Source organism: Sciurus carolinensis, chromosome 5 (genome assembly GCF_902686445.1).
Source record: "Sciurus carolinensis chromosome 5, mSciCar1.2, whole genome shotgun sequence".
Lineage (NCBI taxonomy): Eukaryota > Metazoa > Chordata > Mammalia > Rodentia > Sciuridae > Sciurus > Sciurus carolinensis.
Window position 1 is genome coordinate 123955240 of NC_062217.1, and position 26668 is coordinate 123981907.

The following is a 26668-nucleotide window of genomic DNA, read 5'->3' on the forward strand; positions in this document are numbered from 1 at the left end:
ACTATAGCCAAAGAAAAACTGGCGATGATGGTGGACATCGATCCATAGAATGAAAACAAACAGATGTGGGTATTAGGGTTACAGAGTAAAATGTACATCTTTAGAACCTCGATATAAATTAATGGAAGTTAGAATGAGAGACAGAAATGACATGAAGTAATATGTATTACGTATTGGGATGGAGGGAAGTAGGTAGATGGACTCAGAGTTGATATGTAGCTGAAGTGAAGGGTCCATTCTAAAGGAAGTAATATAATGAACTAAATTGGATGGCGAAGGGGAAGAATAAAAGCATAATTATTAGTTCATCGTTGCTCATAATAAAGGATTTTTATATGTTAATATAAGGTATATTTTATACAAAGTTACAGTTATCCAGATTTACTTACTCAATAAGTATTTGATGAGGACTTATTATTTGTCAAGCATTGTCAGTGACCAAAACATGTAAAATTTTTGCGTCATGAATTGAGGAGGTGGTGACGTGGAGTAAACATAACAAATAAGTAAACAATTTGTTCGGAGGTGTTAAATGTATGGGAGGTGGGGGAATACAACATAAAAGGGGTCAGGAATACCAAATGACGGGGGCACTATTTTAAATCGTGTGCCCAGAATAGGCCTCACTTAGATTTGAAGGAAATATCTGGAAATATTTCAAGCAGTAACTATGCAAAGATTCTGAAGCAAAAGTATAACTGTTCAAGATACAGGGATGAGTTTAGAAGGGCTAAAGTTCAGTGATTAAGAGGGAGATTGGTAGCAGAAAAACTCAAAGAGATAAGAGGACCACTTAAAAAAATTGACTTTTACCTGAAATAACTAGTAGAACAAAAAAGTAAACCTTCCAAATTATCAGAGGGCATATATGCATAATAACTAAAACACAATAAGCATAAACCATTTTAGTAAATTATTTTTAAGAAGAAAGCAACAAAAAAGCATATCATAAAAGTTTATAACTGAAAAATTAAATATGTATATTATATGAATATAAATAAATAAATGTAAATAAGGTAAACTTTCCTATTAAAATATGTCCAGATTAGATCACATAAGAAAGCTGTTTAGCTGGATAACTGGATACGGTGGTGCACGCCTGTCATCCCATTGACTCTGAAAGCTTAGGCAAGAGCATTGCAAGTTCAAGCGCAGCCTGGGCAATCTAGAGAGATCCTGTCTCAAAATAAAAATTAAGAAGGACCAGGAAGTAGCTCAGTGGTAGAGTGCCCCTGGATTAAATACCCAGTACCATAAAAAATAACAATAAAAAATACCACCACCACTCTCTCTCTCTCACACACACACACACACAAACACACACACACACACACACACACACCCTAAAAAAACTATTTACAGTCATTTCTACAACAAAGAAACTCAGGAAGGGTAATGAAATTAAAGTACAGGTGCAGATATAACAGGCACATGTAAACTAAAAAAAATGTGGGAGTTGTCTTATTATTGGACAAGACAGTACAAAGAACATTCCACAAGGAAGGAGAACATACAAGATCTATATGAAGAAAATTTTTAAATGCTTCTTAGGGATACAAATAGAGACTTAAATGGAAAGACTTACAATGTTGTTGGGTAAAAAGACTCAAAATCATATAGATAATCGGTTTTCCCTATTAATCCATGGAGCTGATGTGGTCTCAAAATAGTAGATAACATTGATTGAGCACTTAGTGTATGCCTGCTACTGTTCTGAATGCTTTATATGCATTACCTGTTTAGTCCTCACAATTTTATGTGGTAGATATTAGTGGTGGTACATCTTTCCATGTAGAAATCAAGGCACCAAGAGGCTCACAAAGTTGTCCAAGATGGCAGTTAGAGTCAGTTATTAGCCACAATCTGAACCCATGCAGGACAAGTTCAGACTCTACTTTTTTAACCACTGTACCATACCATTGTTACTTTTTTTAACTAATAGGATTAGTGTGCATGTGTGTGTAACTAAATAAACTAACTCTAAAGTTCACATGGAGAAATGGATAACAAGGAATAGCCAAGAAAAAAAGTTAAAGAAAATAACTAGGGGGGCTGGGGAGATGGCTCAGTTAGTTAGAATGCTTGCCTCACAAGCACAAGGTCCTGAGTTCAATCCCCAACAGTGCAAAAAAAACAAAAAAGAAAAAAAAAGAAAAGAACAAGGGAAAACTAGCCCTACCAGATATTAAGGTAGATCATAGAACGCTGAGACAATGTGGTTACTAGGGCACACACAGATCACTAGATAGAACAGAAGTTCAGAAATAGATCCAGGTTCATATAGGTAATTGGAAAATTATGAAGATAGCATTTCTGATGAGTGAGGAAAAGAATCATTCACTATTTGGGACAGCTGTGTTGTCATTAAGGGATATTTGGATTTTTACTTCATTGACTAAAATTAATTCGTAATGAATCAAGTATTTAAACCTAAAAAACTAAATTAGCTATGACCAAGTCTCAAGTGATTTTAAGTTTATTTACATTTTTTATGAATGTCCATCTCACATTTCTATGTGCACTCTTCAGTTGGCAGATGTGAGGATTCATGATGTCCCCACGATGGAGGTTAAGGTGGCACACGCTGGTTGTGTTGGGTGTGCACTGCCATAGTTTCCTTGGGCTGATACAGTGGACAATACAGGATCTGAACCTTCCACACTGGGTTTCAGTTAGTGCCTTCCTCTCTTCTTCCTTTGATACCTTTTGAATCTGGGAAAGTGAAAGGTACAAAGGAATAAATAAAGTTTCTGGCAAATCAAAAAGCTTTAATTATGAGAACCTTAGTTCCAGATCCACACCCACAGAGGCATTTCTCTTTGAGGGGGTGGTAAAGGTGAGTATGAGTATGTTTTTTCCTTCTAACACAAAGAAGTGGTGAGTGAGGACTCCAGAACTGAGGTTGCCTGTCCATATTTTAAAAAAGGAGAGTGAGCAGCAAGACCAGATACCTTCCCAAATAATGGTAAATTCATGATACAGCTACTTAGTAACTATCTTGTACTTGGTAAGAGATAGGAAGGAAATGCAGGTGTGAGGCTAACAAGAGAAATAAGCAAGAAAATGTAGTTTGGACTTGATAGCATATAACAACAATACTAAGTGTTTTCACTTAGTATTGGTAAAAAATGATTCCTCAAGTATAATTCTAGTTTTAACATAACATTTGTACCTACATGTGTGTACCTAAATGTATATGTATATGATCTTGAAAATACACCAAGAAGTTCTTCAATGCTGTTATCTGTGGATGTTAGGCATTTGAAAGTCTTTATTTTCTTTTACCTGAATTTCTAAACTTTTCTACTAAGGATGCACATTACTAATATACGCAAAAGCTATTTTTATTTCCTACATACACTTACTTGTATAACATGTGTTGTTCTGCCTGACAGTAGATGTGTCTTGTTTTTGTAGGTACACCAGAGGCTCTCTTCCTGGCAGAATTTGGGAGTTGTTTATTGCAGTACTGTTGTGCCCTCTGATGGTGAGTTTTGGCAAAGCCATTTTTTATGTCTAATTTTTTCCTTTCTTTTGCTCAATTCCCATTCTCTAGCTGACATATAAACTAATAAATCAAAATCTTTCAGGTAAGGTGGAATTGGATTTCATAGAAGGAAAGATTAAAGAAGGGAAATAAAATTTGGATGACAATCTAGTGAGTTTAGAGGAGAAACTAAGAAGAGAAAATAAGAGGCCCATCAAATCTTCGTAGGTCATTGAATGTCCATTTATGCTTTAAAACCGGGGACATAGTGATGTGAAGATCAAAGAAGCACCATTTCTGGTATTCTGTTTTCACTTTATGATGATCGAACACTCTAGCCCCATCATGGCATCAGAGCCTAGACAGAAGCAATTCAAAGTTTGACACCCTCTGCTCTGGCTTGTCTTTTTCTTCCCTTAGACCGAAGACTGTAATTCTCTTCTTTGATGTAGGAAGGGATGAACAGATGCTTGGGGGATCACATACAGTCCTTTGTAAATGTCTACAATGCTACAAACTGGCTACAGGATCTCAGCTTTGGTTGTTTTTACGCTACTAGAGGGAAATATGTTTACTTTTTTATTTTGGCATTGGGAATCCAACCCAGGCCTCACACGTACCAGGCTAGTGCTCTCCACTGAGCTATATCTCTAGCCCTTGTTTACAACTTTTACTGTCATTGTACATTTATGGTTTAGGCTGCTCAGTTTAGAGGTTGACTGTTAAATATGTTTCTTCTGTGTTGAATTGGGTTTGTTAGAATTCCAATTTCAACCTTATTATTATTCATTTATAAGCATATTATTTTATAAGCATATTATTATTCATTTATAAGCATGGCAACCATTGAAGGAGCATCCTGCAAACTTACAAAGACAATTTAAACTGAAAAATCATGGAAGATGAATCATGAAAATTCTAGAATCCTCTGTCAGTGTAGATATTTGCAAACCTGTTTCTAGACAGTGTGTTCTTATTTGCCATACTCTCTAAACATGAAGGAAATATCCTTTTGTGGTCACTCATTTGTAGTACAGAAAGATTAAAAGAGAAAATAAACCAAAATCAAAACAAGGAAAATAGTAAGATGACTTTCTTTTACCTATCTCTGGAAGATATTTTAAAAACTGCTAAAGTAGTACCAATTACATACTGATATTGTTTATTACATTAAAAAGCAACAGTCCACTTTGTTGTAGCCAAAGGACAGATGTGTTCCCCCCATTAAAGACTCAGGTTGTACCCAGATGTCAGAACTCATCATGTGGCCAAGGGCCAGAAGACTATAATACCACCTACTCCTTTCCAAATTAATGAGTAGGTATTTCTATCCCCTCTGACACTCTTTTGATGCATTACACACCCAAAGGAAGGCTGTCCACATCTATGCCTACCCAACTCCCAGGTCTCATTACCTTCCTCCACGAGCAAAGCATAAGTTTTGTAGTTTCCCACATCCTCCCCAGCACTTGGCATGATCAGCGTTCTTGATTATAGACAATAGTAGATGTGCTGTATTATTTTGTCATGATTTTAATTTGCCTTGTATTGTTGCTTAATGATATTGAACAACTTTTCATATGCTTAGTAATCACTTGTTTTCTTTGGGAAATGTTTGTTCAAACTTTTTGCCCATTTAAAAAATAGAACTGGACCTGGGTTGTGGCTTAGTAGTAAAGCACGTGCTTAGTATGCATGGGGCCCAAGGCTCAATCCCCAGTACCAAAAACAAAACAAAAACAAAACAAAACAAAACTATTGAGTTGTAAGAGTTCTTTATATAAAGAATGAAGAGGACTGGGGATGTGGCTCAGTGCTTAAATGCCTCTGAGTTCTTTATATATTCTAGAGAAGATTTTCATGTTGTTGTTGTTATCATTGTTATGTACTACGTTCTGAGGTTGGCCTCAAACTTGCAATCTTCCTGCCTCAGCTTCCTGAGTCACTGGGATCACAGGCATGCACCACCACACCTGGCCTCATGTTACTTTTAAAAATAGTTTTGGGGGAGGGCTGGAGCACAGTGACAGAGCACTTGCCTAGCATGTGTGAGGCACTGGGTTCCATCCTTAGCACCACATAAAAATAAAGATAAAATAAAGGCATTCTGTTCATCTACAACTACAAAAAAAAAATTTTTTTAATAAAAAGTTTTTGGGGAAAAGAGAAAAAAAATGGAGTCAAGTTGTGTTATAAGTGGCCACTGTTGCACACAGTTGGACATTCTATATTAAGGTCATCATCATATTGAGAGCACAGACATAGTCCACAACTATATATCTTTCATTCTAACTTTTAAGACTTGATAACAAAAAAGAAAAGAAAAGTATGAACCTGTTTAATCACCAAAGGTGATAGGACACAGAGCCTCGGTGTTTTAATGTGCCAAAGTTCTCACAGACCTAAATGTGAAGACATATTTTTCCATTTTAAAGTATATCTGACTGTTTGGACTTTTGGATTTTTGTTTGTTTTGTGGTGCTGGGGATCAAACCAAGGGTGTCATGCATTCTAGACAAGAGCTATACCACTGAACTACACCCCAGCACCAGTTTGGACTTTTTTTGTAAGTAGAAATTTCAGCTTACCAAAATGGAGATAAAATTATTCCATCACAGGATCCTTTTCTTGAAGAATTTTATAAAAGATTGGCTTTTCACATTGCCAAAAAAAGCAGCCACATGAAATTGAAAGACTTTTAAGCTTTATGTACTGACATTTTTTGAACTGGCTTAGTTTGCCATAAAAGTAAATTTATGTCAGATTTTAGGTGATGTAATCTGTTTAGGATTGCTGTCATCTTTTCCAATATTTTGAAGTAAATTTTGAGGGAATTGGAAACTATCTCATTTCTTTCCTGGATACAATTTGATAAAATGACTGATTTTGCAGTTCCTAGTTTTTCTCTATTAGTATGCATAATATTCCTAATATGTGACTGTCTTGTGGAAATTAGAAAAGCTGTTAACATTTATGACTCTTAAAAAGAATGTTAAATTTCTTTGCCAAAATAACCATTGGGGGAAATTTTTTTTTTTGACTGGAAGGAAGATCTTGGTTCTCTCTGCACAGATGGTACATCTTCCAAACTTGGCAACACAGAGATATATACTGCCTCACCCAGGGCACAGCTCTGCCTATTGTAATATCGTATTGCTTTTTTTTTCATTGACACATACAGGCATTGACGACTTCCAGCAGGCCTGCAGGAAATCTTGCCTGCAACCACAGAAGGAGTCAATTTCATGAGAACAAGGTTTTTATCAAGAGAAAGAATCAAAATATAAAATCCATTTTTGCTTGCTTAATTTTTTGACAGATTTACCTTTTAAGAGAAAAGAATTTAGTACAGAAGAAGTTTATTCATGGCTTGATTTACTTGGGGATATTTAGGACTTTATGAGTGTAAGCTGCTCGTTCAACACCTTACAGTCATTATTATGGGCTTGGTAGAAAGATCATAAACCCTTTAGCTAAGCTGTTGCTCTGGGTTAGGTAATTAGAAATGGATAACCTTGTGAACTTTCTACTGCTGGGAGACGTATTTTAGTAGTCTAGTCATGAATGAAAATTTCTGCCAGTTTCTTTGTGGGCATGTAGAAAAACCTCAAAGTGCTTGAAGACTACCTCTCACTGAGAAAACCTCAGAACTGAAACTTGGATTTGTAATCTTTTCATTTGTGATATTGGATGGAAACAGTGTTATACATTCAATTCTAGGAGTCATAGAGAATCTTCAGGTTCCTTATACAAGCCTAGCCTAGCGTCATGGGGCAACGTGAGCTGTGGGAGCTGTGTTTGTTTGTTACCACATATCTTTCTTAGTTTTCATTGCTTCTTTTCATCAAAACATCAATGTACAGCTTTTTAGATACCAAAGATGATATTCAAGTTACCATGATCCCAAAACAAGCTGTTGTGTGACTTCTTTATTAAAGCCAAATAATAGTAACCTTATAATTGAAATATTATTTTGTACAGAATTAAAGTGTATTTTCTAGCCAGGTACAGTGGTACACACCTGTGAACCCAGATACTCGAGGAATTGAATATCACAAGTTCAAGGATAGCCTGAATAATATAGTGAGAACCCTGTCTTAGAAAAGAGAAGGACTGAGGAGTAACTCAGTGATAGAGTACTTGCTATTATGCATGAGACCGTGGGTTCCATCCCCAGTACTACAAAAAAATGTTTTAAATAATTTGTTTAATTTTTACACTTTATTTCTTTTTTTTTCTTTTTTTTCTTTTTTTTTAATTATTGTAAACAAATGGGATACATGTTGTTTCTCTGTTTGTACATGGCGTAAAGGCATACCATTTGTGTAATCATAAATTTACATACGGTAATGTTGTTTGATTCATTCTGTTATTTTTTTCCCCTTCCCCCCCACCCCTCCCACCCCTCTTTTCCCTCTATACAGTCCTTCCTTCCTCCATTCTTGCCCCCCTCCCTAACCCTAACTCTAACCCTAACACTAACCCCTCCCACCTCCCATTATGTGTCATCATCCACTTATTAGCGATATCATTCGTCCATTGGTTTTTTGAGATTGGCTTATCTCACTTAGCATGATATTCTCCAGTTTCATCCATTTGCCTGCAAATGCCATAATTTTATCATTCTTTATGGCTGAGTAATATTCCATTGTATATATATACCACATTTTCTTTATACATTCATCAATTGAAGGACATCTAGGTTGGTTCCACAATCTGGCTATTGTGAACTGAGCAGCTATGAACATTGATGTGGCTGTATCTCTGTAATATGCTGATTTTAAGTCCTTTGGGTATAGGCCAAGGAGTGGGATAGCTGGGTCAAATGGTGGTTCCATTCCAAGTTTTCTAAGGAGTCTCCACACTGCTTTCCAGAGTGGCTGCACTAATTTGCAGCCCCACCAGCAATGTAAGAGTGTACCTTTCTCCCCACATCCTCGCCAACACCTGTTGTTGCTTGTATTCTTGATAATCGCCATTCTAATTGGGGTGAGATGGAATCTTAGGGTGGTTTTGATTTGCATTTCTCTTATTACTAGAGATGTTGAACATTTTTCCATATGTTTGTTGATTGCTTGTATATCTTCTTCTGTGAAGTGTCTATTCATTTCCTTAGCCCATTTGTCAATTGGATTATTTGCATTCTTGGTGTAGAGTTTTTTGAGTTCTTTATAGATTCTGGAGATTAGCGCTCTATCTGAAGTATGATTGGCAAAGATTTTCTCCCACTCTGTAGGCTCTTTCTTCGCATTGCTGATAGTTTCCTTTGCTGAGAGAAAACTTTTTAGTTTGAATCTATCCCAGTTATTAATTCTTGCTTTTATTTCTTGTGCTATGAGAGTCCTGTTGAGGAAGTCTGGTCCTAAGCCGACATGTTGAAGCTCTGGACCTACTTTTTCTTCTATAAGATGCAGGGTCTCTGGTCTGATACCGAGGTCCTTAATCCATTTTGAGTTTAGTTTTGTGCACGGTGAGAGATATGGGTTTATTTTCATTTTGTTGCATATAGATTTCCAATTTTCCCAGCACCATTTATTGAAGAGGCTATCTTTTCTCCATTGCATATTTTTGGCCCCTTTGTCTAGTATGAGGAAATTATATTTGTTTGGGTTTGTGTCCGTGTCCTCTATTCTGTACCATTGATCTACCTGTCTATTTTGGTACCAATACCATGCCGTTTTTGTTACTATTGCTTTGTAGTACAGTTGAAGTTCAGGTATTGCAATACCCCCTGCTTCATTTTTCCTGCGAAGGATTGCTTTAGCAATTCTGGGTTTCTTATTCTTCCAGATGAATTTCATGATTGCTTGTTCTACTTCTGTAAGGTACATCATTGGGATTTTAATTGGAATTGCATTGAATCTGTATAGCACTTTTGGTAGTATGGCCATTTTGACAATATTAATTCTGCCTATCCAGGAACATGGGAGATCTTTCCATCTTCTAAGGTGTTCCTTAATTTCTTTCTTTAGTGTTCTGTAGTTCTCATTGTAGAGGTCTTTCACCTCTTTTGTGAGATTGATTCCCAAGTATTTTATTTTTTTCGAGGCTATTGTGAATGGAGTAGTTTTCCTAACTTCTCTTTCTGAAGATTCATCACTTATGTATAAAAATGCATTGGATTTATGAGCATTGATCTTGTATCCTGCTACTTTACTGAATTCACTTATGAGTTCTAAGAGTTTTCTGGTGGAATTTCCTGGTTCCTCTAAGTATATAATCATATCATCAGCAAATAGGGATAGTTTGAGTTCTTCTTTTCCAATTCGTATCCCTTTAATTTCTTTGGTCTGTCTAATTGCTCTGGCTAGAGTTTCAAGGACGATATTGAATAGGAGTGGTGAGAGAGGGCATCCCTGCCTTGTTCCAGATTTTAGGGGGAATGCTTTCAGTTTTTCACCATTAAGAATAATATTAGCCATGGGCAGCATAGATGGCCTTTACAATGTTAAGGAACGTTCCCACTATCCCTATTTTTTCTAGTGTTTTGAGCATGAAGGGGTGCTGTATTTTATCAAATGCTTTTTCTGCATCTATTGAAATAATCATGTGATTCTTGACTTTAAGTCTGTTGATATGGTGAATTACATTTATTGATTTCCTGATGTTGAACCAACCTTGCATCCCTGGGATGAAACCCACTTGATCATGGTGCACTATCTTTTTAATATGTTTTTGTATGTGATTTGCTAAAATTTTGTTCAGAATTTTTGCGTCGATGTTCATTAAGGATATTGGTCTGAAATTTTCTTTCCTCGATGTGTCTTTCCTCGTTGTGATATTTCCTTGTTCATTCCGAATTTTAGTGATTTGGGTTTTCTCTCGTCTTCTCTTTGTTAGTGTGGCTAAAGGTTTATCAATTTTGTTTATTTTTTCGAAGAACCAGCTATTTATTTTGTCAATTTTTTGTATTGTTTCTTTTGTCTCAATTTCGTTGATTTCAGCTCTGAGTTTAACTATTTCCTATCTTCTACTACTTTTGGTGTTGGTCTGTTCTTCTTTTTCTAGGGCTTTGAGCTGTAGTGTTAGGTCATTTATTTTTTGAGTTTTACTTCTTTTATTAAATGTGCTCCATGAAATAAATCTTCCTCTAAGTACTGCTTTCATAGTGTCCCAGAGATTTTGATATGATGTTTCTTTGTTCTTGTTTACCTCTAAGAATTTTTTAATTTCCTTCCTAATATCTTCTGTTATCCATTCATCATATAATAGCATATTGTTTAATCTCCAGGTGTTGGAGTAGTTTCTGTTTTTTACTCTTTCATTTATTTCTAACTTCAATCCATTATGATCTGATAGAATACAAGGTAGTGTCTCTATCTTCTTGTATTTGCTGACATTAGCTTTGTGGCATAATATATGGTCTATTTTAGAGAAGGATCCATGTGCTGCTGAGAAGAAAGTGTATTCGCTCTTGGTTGGATGGTATATTCTATAAATGTCTGTTAAGTCTAAATTATTGATTGTGTTATTGAGATCTATGGTTTCTTTGTTCAATTTTTGTTTGGAAGATCTGTCCAGTGGTGAGAGAGGCGTGTTAAAATCACCTAGTATTATTGTGTTATGGTCTATTTGGTTTCTAAAATTGAGAAGGATTTGTTTAACATACATGGATGAGCCACTGTTTGGGGCATAGATGTTTATGATTGTTATATCTTGCTGATTTATGCTTCCCTTAAGCAGTATGAAATGTCCTTCTTTATCCCTTCTGACTAACATTGGCTTGAAGTCCACATTATCTGAAATGAGGATGGATACTCCAGCTTTTTGCTGAGTCCATGTGCATGGTATGTTTTTCCCCCATCCTTTCACCTTTAGTCTATGGGTATCTCTTTCTATGAGGTGAGTCTCTTGCAGGCAACATATTGTTGGATCTTTCTTTTTAATCCAATCTGCCAGTCGATGTCTTTTGATTGATGAATTCAGGCCATTAACATTCAGGGTTATTATTGAGATATGATTTGTATTCCCAGTCATTTGGTTCATATTTAAAATTTTATTTATTTATTTTTTGACACATCTTGGTTCCTCCTTCATTTGACAGTTCCTTTAGGGTAATTCCTCCCTTTGCTGATATGCTTCTTTGTTTTTTATCTCTTCCTCATGAAATATTTTGCTGAGAATGTTCTGTAATGCTGGCTTTTTGTAAATTCTTTTAGCTTTTGTTTATCATGGAATGATTTTATTTCATCGTCAAATTTGAAGGTAAGTTTTGCTGGGTATAAGATTCTTGGTTGGCATCCATTTTCTTTCAGAGCTTGAAAAATGTTGTTCCAGGCTCTTCTAGCTTTTAGGGTCTGGATTGAAAAATCTGCTGATATCTGTATTGGTTTCCCCCTGAATGTAATTTGGTTCTTTTCTCTCACAGCCTTTAAAATTCTGTCTTTATTTTGTATGTTAGGTATTTTCATTATAATGTGCCTTGGTTTGGGTCTGTTGTAATTTTGTGTATTTGGAGTCCTATAAGCCTCTTGGACTTGATTTTCCATTTCATTCTTCAGATTTGGGAAATTTTCTGATATTATTTCATTGAATAGATTATTCATTCCTTTGGTTTGTTTCTCTAAGCCTTCCTCAATCCCAATAATTCTCAAATTTGGCCTTTTCATGATATCCCATAGTTCTTGCAGATTCTGTTCATGATTTCTTACCATCTTCTCTGTTCAACTTTCCTTTCGAGGTTAAATATTTTGTCTTCAATATCTGAAGTTCTGTCTTCCAGGTGTTCTATCCTATTGGTTATGCTTTCTATGGAGTTCTTAATTTGGTTTATTGTTTCCTTCATTTCAAGGATTTCTGTTTGTTTTCTTTTCAATATCTCTAACTCTTTATTGAAATGATCTTTTGCTTCCTGTATTTGCTCTTTTAACTGTCAATTGGTGCTATCATTCAATGCCTGCATTTGCTCTTTCATCTCATCATTCAATGCCTGCATTTGCTCTTTCATCTCATCGTTTGCTTCCCTAATCATTTTAATTATGTACATTCTGAACTCCCTTTCTGTCATTTCTTCTGCCATGCTGTCATTGGATTTTATTGATGTAACATCTAGATTTGTTTGGGGCATTTTCTTCTCTTGTTTTCTCATATTGTTCAGGAATCAGTGGGTCATTAAGATATTGCAGATTTCCTCTATCGACTTATAATGTCCCTGAAGATTGCTAGTATATCCCCTCTTATCCTTCAGTAGCCTGAAGTCTTGGAGGAAGTTGATAATGCAGAGCTCCAGGAAGAAGCTGCCTCTCTAGGGGTGGTGACCCTCAGGTGGGGTATATTCCCTGCTAGTGGGCAGAGGTGCCTCCACTTGTTGACCAATGGTCATCCAACGGGGAACTAGTCTGCGGGCTGAGGCAAGTCCTGTTTGTGCCTGTGTCTCTGGTTTTACCGTCCCTGTGGGAAAACCTCACCCGGCAGGGAAGACTCACTCGGTGGGGACGTCTCGCTGATCAGTTCCCCTCCTAGAGGTTCCCCTCAATCTACAACTACCGCCTGGGCTGGGCTGTCTTCCTCTGCAACGTTCCCAGGGGCCCGGACCTGGGAGCCTCACCCTTTGCAGGCGAGTCTCCTTAGGCTGCCTCTCCCAGAGAATCTGCCCGCAGTCCTGGAATCTTCGCTCCGCCCCTAGGCGTGTCTCTGTGCGGCTCTTCCAGCAAGAAGTCACCTAGCTCCTGGGACCCTACTCTGCACCTAATCGCCTGGCTATGCGGCCCCTCCTCTGAGCCGCCACCTGGAGCCCCGTACAATAGCTCCGATACCCAGAGACCCGCCACACACCTCCTCCTCCGGACAGCGGCCGGGTTTCCGACGCAGTCACTAGGCGCCCAAGCAATTCACTTCGCGTCTCCTCCTCCCGCCAACCGCCCGTAGCCCTAGGCAGTCACTCCAAGTCCAAGTGACCCGCCCTGTTCCTCCTCCTCCTCGGGGTAGCCCCCCGGGTGTTCAGGAGCGGTGGCTCCAAGACCAAGTGACCCACCACACTCCTCCTCCAGGCAGGCCACTGGTGTTCAGGAGCGGTCGCTTTTAGTCCAATCAACTCACCACTCACCTCCTCCTCTGGCAACCACCTGTGGCTCTGATGCAGTCACTCCTAGACCAAGCGACCCGCTGCGCTTCTCCTCTTCCTCCAGGCAACCCCCCGGTGTTCAGGAGCGGTCGTTCTGAGTTCAAACAGCTCGCCACGCAGCTCCTCCTCTGGCAACCGCCTGTGGCTCTGATGCAGTCACTCCTAGGTCATGCGACCCGCCGCGCTCCTCCTCTTCCTCTGGGCAGTCCCCCGGTGTTCAGAAGCGCTCGCTCTGAGTTCAAACAGCTCGCCACGCAGCTCCTCCTCAGGCAGCCGCCCGGAGCCCTAGTGGTTGCTCCGAATCCAAGCGCTGTGCTGAGCCGCCTCCTCTACGATGATCCCAGTTGTCCGTGTTTACTGCTCCAGTGGGGGGAGGGGCGTCTCACCGAGCAACTCTACTTCACAAAGTTCCCTGCGTTCCGGGGCTACCGCCCCATCCAGGACGCCTCCCCAATGGGAGAGACTCACCCAGCGGCTTTGAGTTGGTCCCAAGTCTCTCACTCTCTCCTCTTTTGAATCTTGCGTCCTGGAGCAACGTGAAATGCAGCCGCCCTCTAGTCCGCCATCTTGAAACTCCCCTACACTTTATTTCTTAAACAAACAAACAAACAAACAGGAAATGACCATTACTTTTGGTCTAAAAATGAGGAAAAGTCTTCAGTTTTTGTAAGTATTTAAAATATGGCAATATGAAGAAATTAAATTTCCAATGCAGTAAAATAAATTATATCTAAATTTTTTATGTATAAATTGTTTGGATTTTTTTTAGGAAATAGGACTTAGGGAGGAATCTCTATAGCTTCATCAGATTCTCAGAGGTCTATTAACCAAAAATATTAAGAAATATCAAATTAACTTATATAACTTATGCTTTTTTTTAAAGACTATTTTTTAGAACTGTTTTATATTCTAAAATTGTGAGAAAAGTACAGGGATAACTCTGCACTCTGTGTCCCCAGGCACGTGCACATCCTCCCCTTTACCAACACCTCCCCCTCAGAGTGGCAGAGTTGCCATAAGTCGATGAACCTACATTGACAAATTTATCATCCACAGTCCATAATTTAGATTAGGGTTCTTGCTGTTTTACATTCCGTGGGTTTAGGCAAAGACAGCTCTCCATCACTGTAGAATCATTCAGAGTAGTTTCACTGCCTTAAAAATCCTTTGTGCTCCACATATTCATCCTTCCCTCCTCCTAAGCCCCTGGCAATCACTGGCCTTTTTTATGGGCTCCATAGTTTTGCCTTTAACAATGTGTCATGTGGTTGAAATTATACAATATGTAGCCTTTTCAGATTTTTTCACTTAGTAATATACATTTAAATTTTCTCCACCTAGCCAGGTGCAATAGCACATACCTATAGTTGCAGCTACTCAAGAGAGGCTAAGGCAGGGAGAGGGCTTGAGCCCACAAGTCTGAGACCAGCCTGGAAACATAGTGATACTACATCTGAAGAAAGAAAAAGGAAGAAAAAATGAAAAGGACAGATGTTTTTCTTAATGTCTTTTCATAGCTCATTTCACTTTAGCACTGAATATTAGTCCATTGTCTGGATGTGCTACAATCTATCCATTCACCTACTGAAAGAGATCGTGGTTGCTTCCAAGTTTTAGCAATTTTGAATAAAGCCTCTGTAAGCATCCATGTTCAAATTTGTTTTTGGACATGAATCTTTAATCCATTTGGGTAAATACCAAGGAGGATGATTGGTAAGAATGTGTTTGGTTTTATAAGAAACAAACTTATCTTCTGAAGTGGTTAGAACATTTTGCATTCCCACCAGCAATGAGTGAGAGTTCCTTGTGGTCCACATCCTGGCCAGCCAGGTTTTTAACTGAGACATTCTTTTTTCTTTTTTGTGCTCAGTAGAATAAGTTAGTTTTGTTCTCTTGACGTTTAAAGAGATGATTGGAAAATTTCCCCTTTTTAGACTCTAGATTTTAGGAAAAGTAAGAGAAACTTTTATACCAGACATCTATCTACCTATCTCTTCCTTCCTTCCTTCCTTCCTTCCTTCCTTCCTTCCTTCCTCCCTCCCTCCCTCCCTCCCTCCCTCCCTCCCTCCCTTTTTCACGGGGAGTACTGGGTATTGAACTCAGGGTAGGGTTGCCTCTGAGCCACATCCCCAGACCTTTTTTTTTATTTTTTATTTTGAGACAGGATCATGTTAAGTTGCTTAGGTCCTCACTAAGTTGCTGAGGCTGCCTCAACCTCCCCAGGTGCTGGGATTATAGGTGTGCACCGCCGCACCCGGCTGTTGATAATTTTCTTTGAATCTTCTTGGGTCTTGTAAGGTATTAGTGTACTTTCATTATAGGTGAGGAAACTGAATTTCAGTGGTATTCAGTAATGTTGCCATAGATTATAGATTCAAGATGTGTCCTTCTGATAGGATTGAGTACTATCAAATCTAAGATTCCAGTACCATAATTTTTCTACTGTTCTCCACTGTCTGTACTTTAGATTCATTTTCAGTTTTTAGCCACCTGGAAATTAAAATAGACCAACAACCAAAGAATAATTGTTATTATTTCTCAGTAGCACCATCAAAAACGTTATTTTTAAGGGGAAAAAAAACTCAGAACAATATATTAGGACAGGATTTCATTTTTATGAGCTAAATTAAAATATTTAATAATTCTTATAATAATACAGGTAGAAGAATGGAAGGTAGGGAGAGAATGACCCTTTTACCCAGCACAAAGACTTTTGACATTAATGATGAGTTAATTATTTTCAGAAACTAATTTTAAGAGAACTAGAAATAGCAGGCTGGGGATGTGGCTGAGAGGTAGAACACTTGCCCAACTTGCAGGAGGACTCTGCCTCCTACAATCCCCAATACCACCAGAGGGGGAGGGGAGGGGGAGGGGGAGGGGAGGGGGAGGGAGGGAGAGAGAGAAGAGAGAGAAAAAAACTGGAATTAGTAATGGGTACATTGAGTTCCAGGGAGGGAGGGAGAGGAGAGGAGAGAGAGAGACACACACACTGGAATTAGCAATGGGCACATTGAATTCCAGGTGGCTTAAGGAGTGTACAACTATTTAACAGAGGAATTTTTAACACCATATATTTAAAATTTATTTTTAAGTACTTTCACAATTCATATCATTTAAGCCTCACAATGACTTCCTGAAAATAGTTTTTACACAGTTCTGTGGATTCAGTTGCACAAATACTGATTCACTTGAGGTATGTAATGAAATATGTAGTTGATTTGATTAGAATCAATTTATATCAGTGGTTAGAAAGACTCAGACAACTGAATTCAACAAACAAGTTAATTTCTAACTTAAAAGTTAAGTTAAAATTTAATGTTTTAACTTATTGATATGGAAGGACATTTTCATTTAATTATTTACATATGTTGCTGTAGTTTTGCTATGACTGTCCCCACAAAAACTCATATTGAGGCTTAATTTCTCAATGCAGCACTGTCAGGAACAACACTGTCAGGAAACGAGACCTTTGGAAGGTGATTAGGTCATGGGGCCACTGCCCTCATGAATGGAATAATGCCTTTGTTAAGGAACTGGGTTAAGTATCAAGAAACTAGGTTAGGTATCTCAAGACTGGATTAGCTCTCATAGGAATGTGTTGGACTTGCAGGACTGGATTAATTATTACAAGACTGAGTTATTATAAAGGAAGGTTATCCCTGGTGTTTGACCTTTTTGATGATATCCATCATATTTTAGCAGCAGGAACCATCTGCCCCATCTTTCCCAGGGGTGGTTTGCTACTGAGCTACATTCCCAGTCCTTTTTATTTTTTATTTTGAGACAGGATTTCATAAAGTTGCCAAGGCTGACCTTGAACTTGTAACTCTTGCCTCAGCCTTTAGAGTCACTGTGTGTGGTTAAACCTCTTATCTTTAGAATGTATCTAACCTCAAGTATTTTGTTATAGCAACACATATTGGACTTAAGACATATGTTTCTCAAACTGATTATTCTTCAAATAATGAATAGCAGTTTTTGAAAGTATATCAAAGTATATTATAAATAAACAAAAATTTAATCCTTTTACATATTTAAGTAAATTATTCTGAGGTTATTTTGAAGTAAGCACATTTTGTTTATATATATGAATTAGAGATATTCTGAGGACATTTTTGTATAATGTACAAGGAAGCTTTTTATCTTCATCAGCATAAGTAGTGCTATTAAAATGGTAATTTTAACAAAAAATGGAGTTTTTGAATTACATTTATGAACGTAGAAGTTACTATTAAAAATAAATTATTTGAAGTTTCTAGGTATGAAACTAGTAAAGAAAGGTAGGACAGTAAGAAGAATAAATTATATTGAAGGACACAGAAAGTAGGAATAAATGTGTAGTTATACCATGTTAATGAACATGACAGCATTACAAAGAATTATTCAGTTCCCCCAAATGAGTATGTAAACTCAATCCATTGCTAATCTAACACTCAACATGAATTTCAAAATTCATATGAAAGAATAAAACTAATACAAACAACTAAGATAAATTCGAAATAGAAAAACAAAGGAGACATGGTTTACCTAAAGCACATATTAAGACATCTTTTTAAAACTGAAATCCAAAATGTGTAATTATAATGCTCTAATAAAATAGAAAGAAACTGTAATCAAAACAATGAAGTATTGGTGCAATAAAGATTCTTGGAGATAGGTGTGGTGGCACATACTTGTAATCCCAGTGGCTCGGGAGGCTGAGACAGGAGGATCACAAGTTCAAAGCCAGCATGAGCAATTTAGCGAGGCCCTAAACAACTTAGTGAGACCCTGTTTTAAAAACAAAAAATAAAAATGGCTGGGGATGTGGCTCAGTGGTTACGCACCCCCGGATTCAATCCCGGTACAAAGAAAGAGGGGAGGGGAGGGAGACTATTGGATCAAAAGAGATAAATCTTATTTATATGGAAAGTTGATATGTGATAGCTTCGGCTTTGTAAATCAGAGAAGAAAGAGCGACTTCAATAAATGGTGCTGTTATAATTGACTTTACTATATCACAAATGTGAATTCTGGGTGGCTCAAGGAGTGAGTGTAAAACACATAACTTGAAAAGTGGGAATCACTTAAGAAATTAAAAACATTGAATAGTGTTGCTAACTCTTAGACTTCTCTTTTTATGTAATAGAGAAAATCTGGGTTTTCAATGGATAAATAATCTATTCATATAATAAAATTCTGTATCAGACTTTAAGTGAATAATATATAAATGTGATTCAGCTTGAATAAATCTGTACACGATGATGAGCATAGAAGGCAGGTTGTGTAAGGTTGTGTACAATGTGACCATTTATACAAAGAATGTCCATGCAGTATGTACTGTCGTCATTTAATACTGTATATCTAATTACTGCAAAGGACCTTAACAACAGCAATCCTTTATTATCGCTTGTGTTTCCCTGGATTAGGGATTCAGGAAAGGTTTAGTTGAGCAGTTTGGAGTCTCACACTGTTGCAGTCCCATGTCAGCTAGCGCACCAATTATCTGAAGACTTGGTGGGGCTTAGAGGATCCAGGTCTAAGGTAGCTCACTAACATGGCTCTTGATAGAAGCACCACTTCATATAAGCTTCCCTATAGTACAGCAGGATTGTCCTCATGGTGACTGGCTTCCCCCAGAGCAAGTAATCCAAGAGAATAAGGAAGAAGCCATAGTCTTTTGTGTGTGTGTGTGTGTGTGTGTGTGTGTGTGTGCTGGAGATCGAACTCAGGGCCTTATGCTTACAAGGCAAGCACTCTACCGACTGAGCTATCACCCCAGCCCCATAGTCTTTTATGACATAGCCTTGGAAGTTACATTCCACCTCTTCTCCCATGTTCTCCTGGTTATATAGAGCGGCCCTGATTTGATGTGGGTTGGGACTACATAAGGGTGTACACAGGCAAGACAGCTGTCATGGAGAGTCATCTTAGAGGCTGACTATTAGAAATACCAGGTGTGTGAGGAATCAAACTCGTGCTCCAATCGCAAGGCAAACTACTTCTGCTGACCTAGCTAGCAAGCAGGCAGTCCGCCTTTTTTATTCCTAACGCATTACTGCCCCTTGCTGTGCTAGGAGCAGCTCCCGGGTAGTCTATGCACTTGGCTAATTTTAAAGTAAGGGAGGGAAAAGGGAAAGGGTATAGTTAAAAGGGCTAGGATGGAATCTTACATCCCAATTAAGACTAAACACTATATTCTGAAAATGGACCACCATACTTTCTATTTCTCATACTATCACAGTAATATATATATTATGCACTGAGAAATACGTGTGTGCGTGCATGTGTGCCTGCCTACCTACTTACATACATGGTGTGTGTGTGTGTGTGTGTGTGTGTGTGTGTGTGTGTGTGTGTGTGATGGGAACAGTAAATAGCATAACTTCAGGATCATGGTTTTCTTTGGAGAAAGACCACACTGCTTCAGTGTGGATAATTGAAGCAGAGCAAGGCTGGAATGAAGCAAAGACTCTGTAAATACAACACAGAGGATAGACGGAAGAGGCGGTGCTAGGCTGGAGTAAGACCGTGAGGATGGGAGTAGAAAGCACTGGCGGGATGAGAGGGGTTTTAGAATGAGTATGAAAAGGCATGACAGCTGGTTAAATTTGAAGAACACCAGGTTGTATCTCTGAGAACAGTCAGAGATGGTAGGTAATTTTCTTGCTTGGGCAAAAAATAATGGTAGTGTTATTGAGTGAGATTACGAATAGTCAGGGGAAGATGGGTTCAATTTTAGGATTTTTGAGTTTGAGGTGTGCCTGTGGGAGCCTCACTGTCCAGCCGACAGTTGAATGCAACTTTCTGATATCATCAGCATTATAGGGTAGTTGATAGTTTGGAAGGATATGAGATTGCCTGGAGGGTAGGTGAACTGAGAAGCACAGAAGCCTGAAACAAAACTTTTGAACATTTTTAACGTATAAATAGAGGAAGAATAACTGTTGAAGGAAAATTAGAAGTTCTAGACAGAAAGGTAGAAAACCAAGTGCAATATTATAGAAGCCAAAGGGAAAGTTTTTTTTATAAAGTGAGGGGATAGTTAGCATCATTAGATGCTGCTAAAGTAAGCAAGTTAAGGGCTAAAATTCCCACTAGATATAGCAACCTGATATCATATCTCACCTAAAAGAAAAAGATTTTTTAGTCAAATGATGAGACCAACATTATGTTTTTTGGACTTATTATTCTTAGCTGTAAAAGAAGAGTGTCTATATGATTTCTTTGGCCTTCTAGCACTGAAATTATATGATTACATCATACATTGGTGATTTAGAATAGTTCCAAAAGACTGGGGGAAGTATGTGGAGAAACAGACAATAGTGAGATGATAAGCCACTGAAATCTTCCATCATATGTAAGGTTCAACTCCACGTAGCTTTGCAGGTAACATCCCATACACACCTCCTTGTTTTACCATGGTCCTTTCACAACAAAGCCTCAAGATATCCTCAGTTCATGTTCATAAAGTGATGTGGAGATTTCATCCTTTATTTAGGTTTTAGTGGAGATTTCACCCATTATTTTGAACAGTAACAAAACCCCCCTATGTGTTTTTACAAGCATTTTTTAAACATCTGACTGCATCACAAGCATTTATATTTTATTAATATTTTCTGTCCTTCTTTCCTCCCTTCCTGCTCCCTTCCCTTCTTCTTTCTCCCTCTCTGTGTGTGGGGAGGGGGGTGTCAGGGAGACATGTTGCCCAGGCTGACTTTGAACCTCAGCCTCCTGAGCAGCTGGAATTACAGACATAAACCCCCACACCCAGCTTTTATGCCTATTTTTCTACTCCCGGTGCCTCAAAGGCATTTTTTAAAGACACATTCCTTCTTCACTCCCAAGTGTTTATAGCCCCTGCACTGCTCTCCTCGGTTTTCATAATCCCGTGGCGTTCTGATTTATACCTACATATGTTGTCATGTTCCGGCTCTTCAGTGTTCTCGTCGGGTGCCTTGCAATTTCAGGTTGCTTTGAAGAACATTGTTGATGAACATACTTATTCTTATTTTTTGATATGGAAATCAAAGCAAAAGATCAAAAAATGTAAACCAAAGAGCAGCTTGATGCAATTTACACTTTAAAAAGACTTTGGCTCTGGAGAACAGGAGCTGACAAGGTCATCATGGTAAATGCCTATTGTGCCTGTTCACTTCAACCAGCCGCTTATTTTATATATTGTTAATCTTGGAGAACTTTGGTAATTGTTCTTTGGTTGCAAGCCAAGAAATTTAACATTTACATTACAATCTAGTGTGTGGGAAGATGACCTGGGGATTTATTTCAAAAGCAATATTATAATAAAGGTTTGTCAGCTGGAAAATGTGTTACTCCTGTAGAGTTGCTCAAAGCTTTAGTATTTCATTCCTTTGAAAGTCTTCATGTTCTTTAAAGGATGAAGTTCAACTGGGTACAAAAGACCTTCATTTTTCTCTGTTGACTTTGTCTCAGTTATTTTAAAACAGTGACCCCTAGGCACTTACCTGTGAAACTGGTGTTTTAGTGAAATCTTCCCAATGTTAGGTGTTTAATACTCACAAATTCTTATATTTTATTTAAATTCATCTCTCTCTACTTCTGGAGATCTGTGGTTAGTTGGTCTTTTTCACATTTAGAAAGAAGATAATCAGGGTAAAAAAGAATACCAAGTAAATAATAATCACCTAATTTTATGACCCCACCATTATTAAAACCTATAGAAGAGAGAAATATTTATGTATGAGGGACTCAGCACTGGATTTATTTCTAAGATTCTTTAGAGAAGAAAGGTGACTGATCTTTGAAATATTGCAAATTTTCAAATACTGCATGCTGTGTATTAAGTTGTTATTGTTACTTTTATTTATTGTTGTTATTATTTTGGTACTAGGGATTGAACCCAGGGCACTTAACCACTGAGCCACATCCCCAGCCCTTTTTTTAAAAAATTTTTATTTAGAGACAGGGTCTCACTGAGTTGCTTAGGGCCTCATTAAGTTGCTGAGGCTGATTTTGAACTTGTGATCCTCCTGCCTCAGCCTCCCAAGTCTCTGGGATTACAGGTGTGCACTATCATGACCAGCCATATTATTATTTTGACCTCTTCTTCCTTAAGAAACACAAATAATGCCATTGGAAGGAACAAGGCAATGGAGAGTCTGAACTTTGCTTCTTTTGGTTTTTATGTAAAAATTCAAATCCCATATTCATGAAGTATTAACTGCTTTGGGAATTTCTATCCTGCTACAAACAACTGGAACATAGATAAAATATCAGAAGCAACTATTTTCAGACACTGTACAATAGGCAGCACAATCCTGTGATTTCCCCAAAGAAAATGTAAAGAAGTGGTTGACCCTTACATTACCTCAGCTTACAGCCTGAGGAAGCTTCCAAGCTGCAGAACAAAGATAGGCACTTTTTTTTTTTTTGGACTGGGAATTGAACTCAGGGGCACTCAACCACTGAGCCACATCCCAAGGCCTTTTTTATACTTTATTTAGAGACAGGGTCTTGCTGAGTTGCTTAGGGTCTCGATAATTTTACTGAGGCTGGTTTTGAACTTGCAATCCTCCTGCTCCAGTCTCCAGAACTGCTGGGATTACAGGCGTGCACCACTACGCAGAACAAGGATAGGAAACAGAGCCCAGTCCCCTAGATGAAATGAAGAAACAAAGATTAGAGCTTATGAACAGCAAGGTACCTGGAATTTGTCGGACAAAAATCCAGAAAGGAAGGAACTATGAAGAGTTTCAGAAATCTGCATTGCATTCCATGAGGCTTTGACTAAAATTTAAACCACAAGACCAGGCTAGAACAACTTCCTAGGAAATTCATTTGTCAGGAACTGTAAAATGAATAAATCTCAATGTTCCTATAGGGCCAGACATCATTTTCTTTCCTTCACCTAGAGTAGATACTTGGCTGTTTATCTTAAAAGTCTACTCTTTTTTAATGTGGTGCTGGGGATCCAACCCAGGGGAGAAACCTCATTAAATACAGGGACCTTCAAACATTCGGGCATTCACCGGATTGGACAGGGTGGAGTGAGGGGAAGGGATAGGGAATGGGATTAGGAAAGATAGTAGAATGAATCAGACATAACTTTCCCATGTTCATATATGAATACACGACCCATGTAACGCCACATCATGTTCAACCACAGAATGGGAAGTTATGCTCCATGTATGTATGATATGTCCAGATACGCTCTACTGTCATGTTTAATGAAAAAGAACAAATTTTTAAAATCCAGGGAACTTCAGTAGAGACTCCGAGAACTGCACCTGGAAGGTGGGGCCAAATTGGTCCTAGAATAAAAGACTCTTTTTACCTCTATCATGAAAGAGATTTTTGAAGTCTTGAAAGAACCAATATAATATGTGTGTAATTTCCCTACATAACAAAATATAACACTCAACAGGGTAAAATTCAAAATGTGTAACCAGCAACCAAAAATGACTATGTGTATGAAGAAGCAAGAAAAGGCACCTCACCCATCAGTCAGTAGAAACAGACATAGAAATGACACAGATGATGAAATTAACAGCCAAAAATGTAAAATTGCTATTATAACTATGATCTTTATATTCAGGGAAGAAATGGAAAATATAAAACAATGGAACTTATATCTGCAATGAAAAACCATGAAGATAGAAACAGAAGATTAGACAATACAGAAGAAAAGTTTTGTGAATATGAAGTAGATAGCATTAAAACCATCCAGAATGAAACTGAGGGGGAAAAGCCTGAAATATATGAAGAAAGCCTCAGTGACTTGTGAAATGACATCACATACTCTAACATAAGTATAATTGGAACCCTGGGAGGAGTGGGAATCGAAAAACTTTTGAATAATGGTTAGATTTTTCCCAAATTTGATGAAAATTCTGATCCCACAGATCCGAAAAACTTAACAGTTTCCAAGCAGAATAATTATAAAGTAAAGCAAAGCCTACCATAATTAAATTGTTGAAAAACCACTAGGCTTGGTGGCACATACTTATAATCCCAGCTGCTTGGGAGACTGAGGCAGGAGGCTAGTAAATTGGAGACCAGCCTCAGCAAGTTGGTGAGACCTTGTCTCAAAAAAATAAAAAGGACTGGGGATGTGGCTCAGTGGTAGAAAGCCCCTGGGTTCAATCCCTAATACCAAAATAAATAAATAAATAAATAAATAAATAAATAAATAAATAAAAGTTGTTGAAAACCAGTAACAAAGAGAAAATGTGAAAAGCAGGCAGAGGAAAAAAGGACAAATTACATAGAGAAACAAAGATAACAATATGCCAAACTTCTTAACTTGTACATGCAAAAAAAGGCAATGTCGTGAGTTTTTTTTAAAATGCTTAAAAGGAAAATAAATCTGTCAGCTAGAATTTTTTGTGTAGTAAAACTATTTTTCAAAAATAAGGGTGAAATAAAAATTTTTCCAGACATACAAAAGCAGAAATAATTCTTGTCAGCATATCTGTGCAACAAGAATTGTTTAAGGAAGTTCTTTAGACAGAAGGAAAATGATACCAGAAGTAAATTTTAGACTCATACAGAAGGGCTAACCAGTATCAAAGGATAAATATAAAAGATATTCTTTCACATTTAAAAATTTCTGCAAAAAATAATCAGTTGTCAAGGCAAAAATAATATGTTATATAGTTTATAATATATGTAGAGGACTGTAGTCATGGCTTAGTGGTAGAGCACTTGCCTAGCATGTGCAACACACTGAGTTCAATTCTCAGCACCACATATAAATAAATGAATAAAATAAAATCCATTGACAACTAAAACAATATTTTAAAAAAATATATGTAGAAATAAAATGTCTGAGAATAGTAGCACAAAGAATGTAGCAGGGGAAATGGAAGTATATTAAATGTCTACACTGTACCTTAAGTGACTGGGTGTCATTTGAAGATTGACTATAATAAGTAGTTGTATATTGTAAACCCTAAGCAGGATTCAGCAAATCATGGTCCACAAGCCAAACCAGCTCATTGCTTACTTTTTGTAAAGAAAGTTTGTTGGAATGCAGATGTGTCTATTTACGTATTGGCCATGGCTGCTTTTGCACCACAGTGGAAGTTTGTAGTTGCAACAGATCCTAAGACCTATGAAATCTAAAATATTTAATACTTAGCCCTTTATAGAAAGAGTTTGCCAACTCCTGCTTGATAGTTACCCTTTTAAAAAAAAATTAAAACAATCCAAGAAGGTATAATTAAAAGCCAATAGTAGAGATTAACATAATCATAAACAATATTCAGTTTATCTTTAAAAAAGAGTATGAACAGAGGAAAGTAGAAAAACAGTTAAGTCAAATCAGAAGTATGCAGCAAGATGGTATGCTTAGCCATACTGACAATTACATCGAATGCATTTTTATACATATTTTAATTAAAACTCAGAGATTGTCAGTTTGGATAAAATAGCAAGACCCAAATGCTTTACATAGGAAACACACTTTGAATTTAAAGACATGGACAGGTTAAAAGTAAAAGGAAGGTGAAAGTCCTTTCTGTGTTCTGTAGGGGATTTGTTTCAGGAAGTCCCTGAGATGCCAGAATCTACAGATGCATAATTCCTTTTGTAGCATGGTGTGGTATTTGCCTCTTACCTACACATCTCCCCTTTATATTACACTTTACATTATCTCCGGATTACTTATAGTACCTAATACAAAGTGAATGCTGTGTGAATAGTTGTTATACTGTATTGTTTATGGAATAATGACAAGGAAAAAAGTACAGGCAGTTTTTTTCCAAATATTTTTGGTATGCATTTGGTTGAATCGGCTAGATACAGAGGACCATCCATATCAAGAAAACATCCACACAAGGACTTCTAAGCAAATAATCATAAAAGCTTTGTTTATAGTAACCAAAGACTAGAAACAACCCAAATGTCCCATCAACAGGTGAATGGATAAAGAATTTTGGTATGTCTACACATAGATATGCTAATCAGTAATACAAACAGATGAGCTATAGTTACATACAACATCAACAAATGGCATAATCATGCTAAGGGAAAGAAACCAGATTCAAAAGGTTACATGCTGTGTGCTTTTATTAACAGAAAATGCTATAAAATCAAATATAATCTGTGGTAACAAAAATCAGGTCATTAGCTGAAATTGACTCTGGGAATTTGGG

The 26668-nt window shown here is 37.5% G+C and overlaps 1 protein-coding gene across 4 annotated transcripts in view; it reads left to right on the forward strand.

The window, feature by feature from the left end:
- Mcu (mitochondrial calcium uniporter) overlaps positions 1-26668 on the forward strand; it is a 191363-nt gene that overhangs the window by 130729 nt on the left and 33966 nt on the right. For all 4 annotated transcript variants that reach the window (XM_047553694.1, XM_047553695.1, XM_047553696.1 and 1 more), the window contains one exon: positions 3418-3487. In XM_047553694.1, the coding sequence (XP_047409650.1) occupies positions 3418-3487 (70 nt within the window). The remainder of the gene's footprint in view (positions 1-3417; positions 3488-26668) is intronic.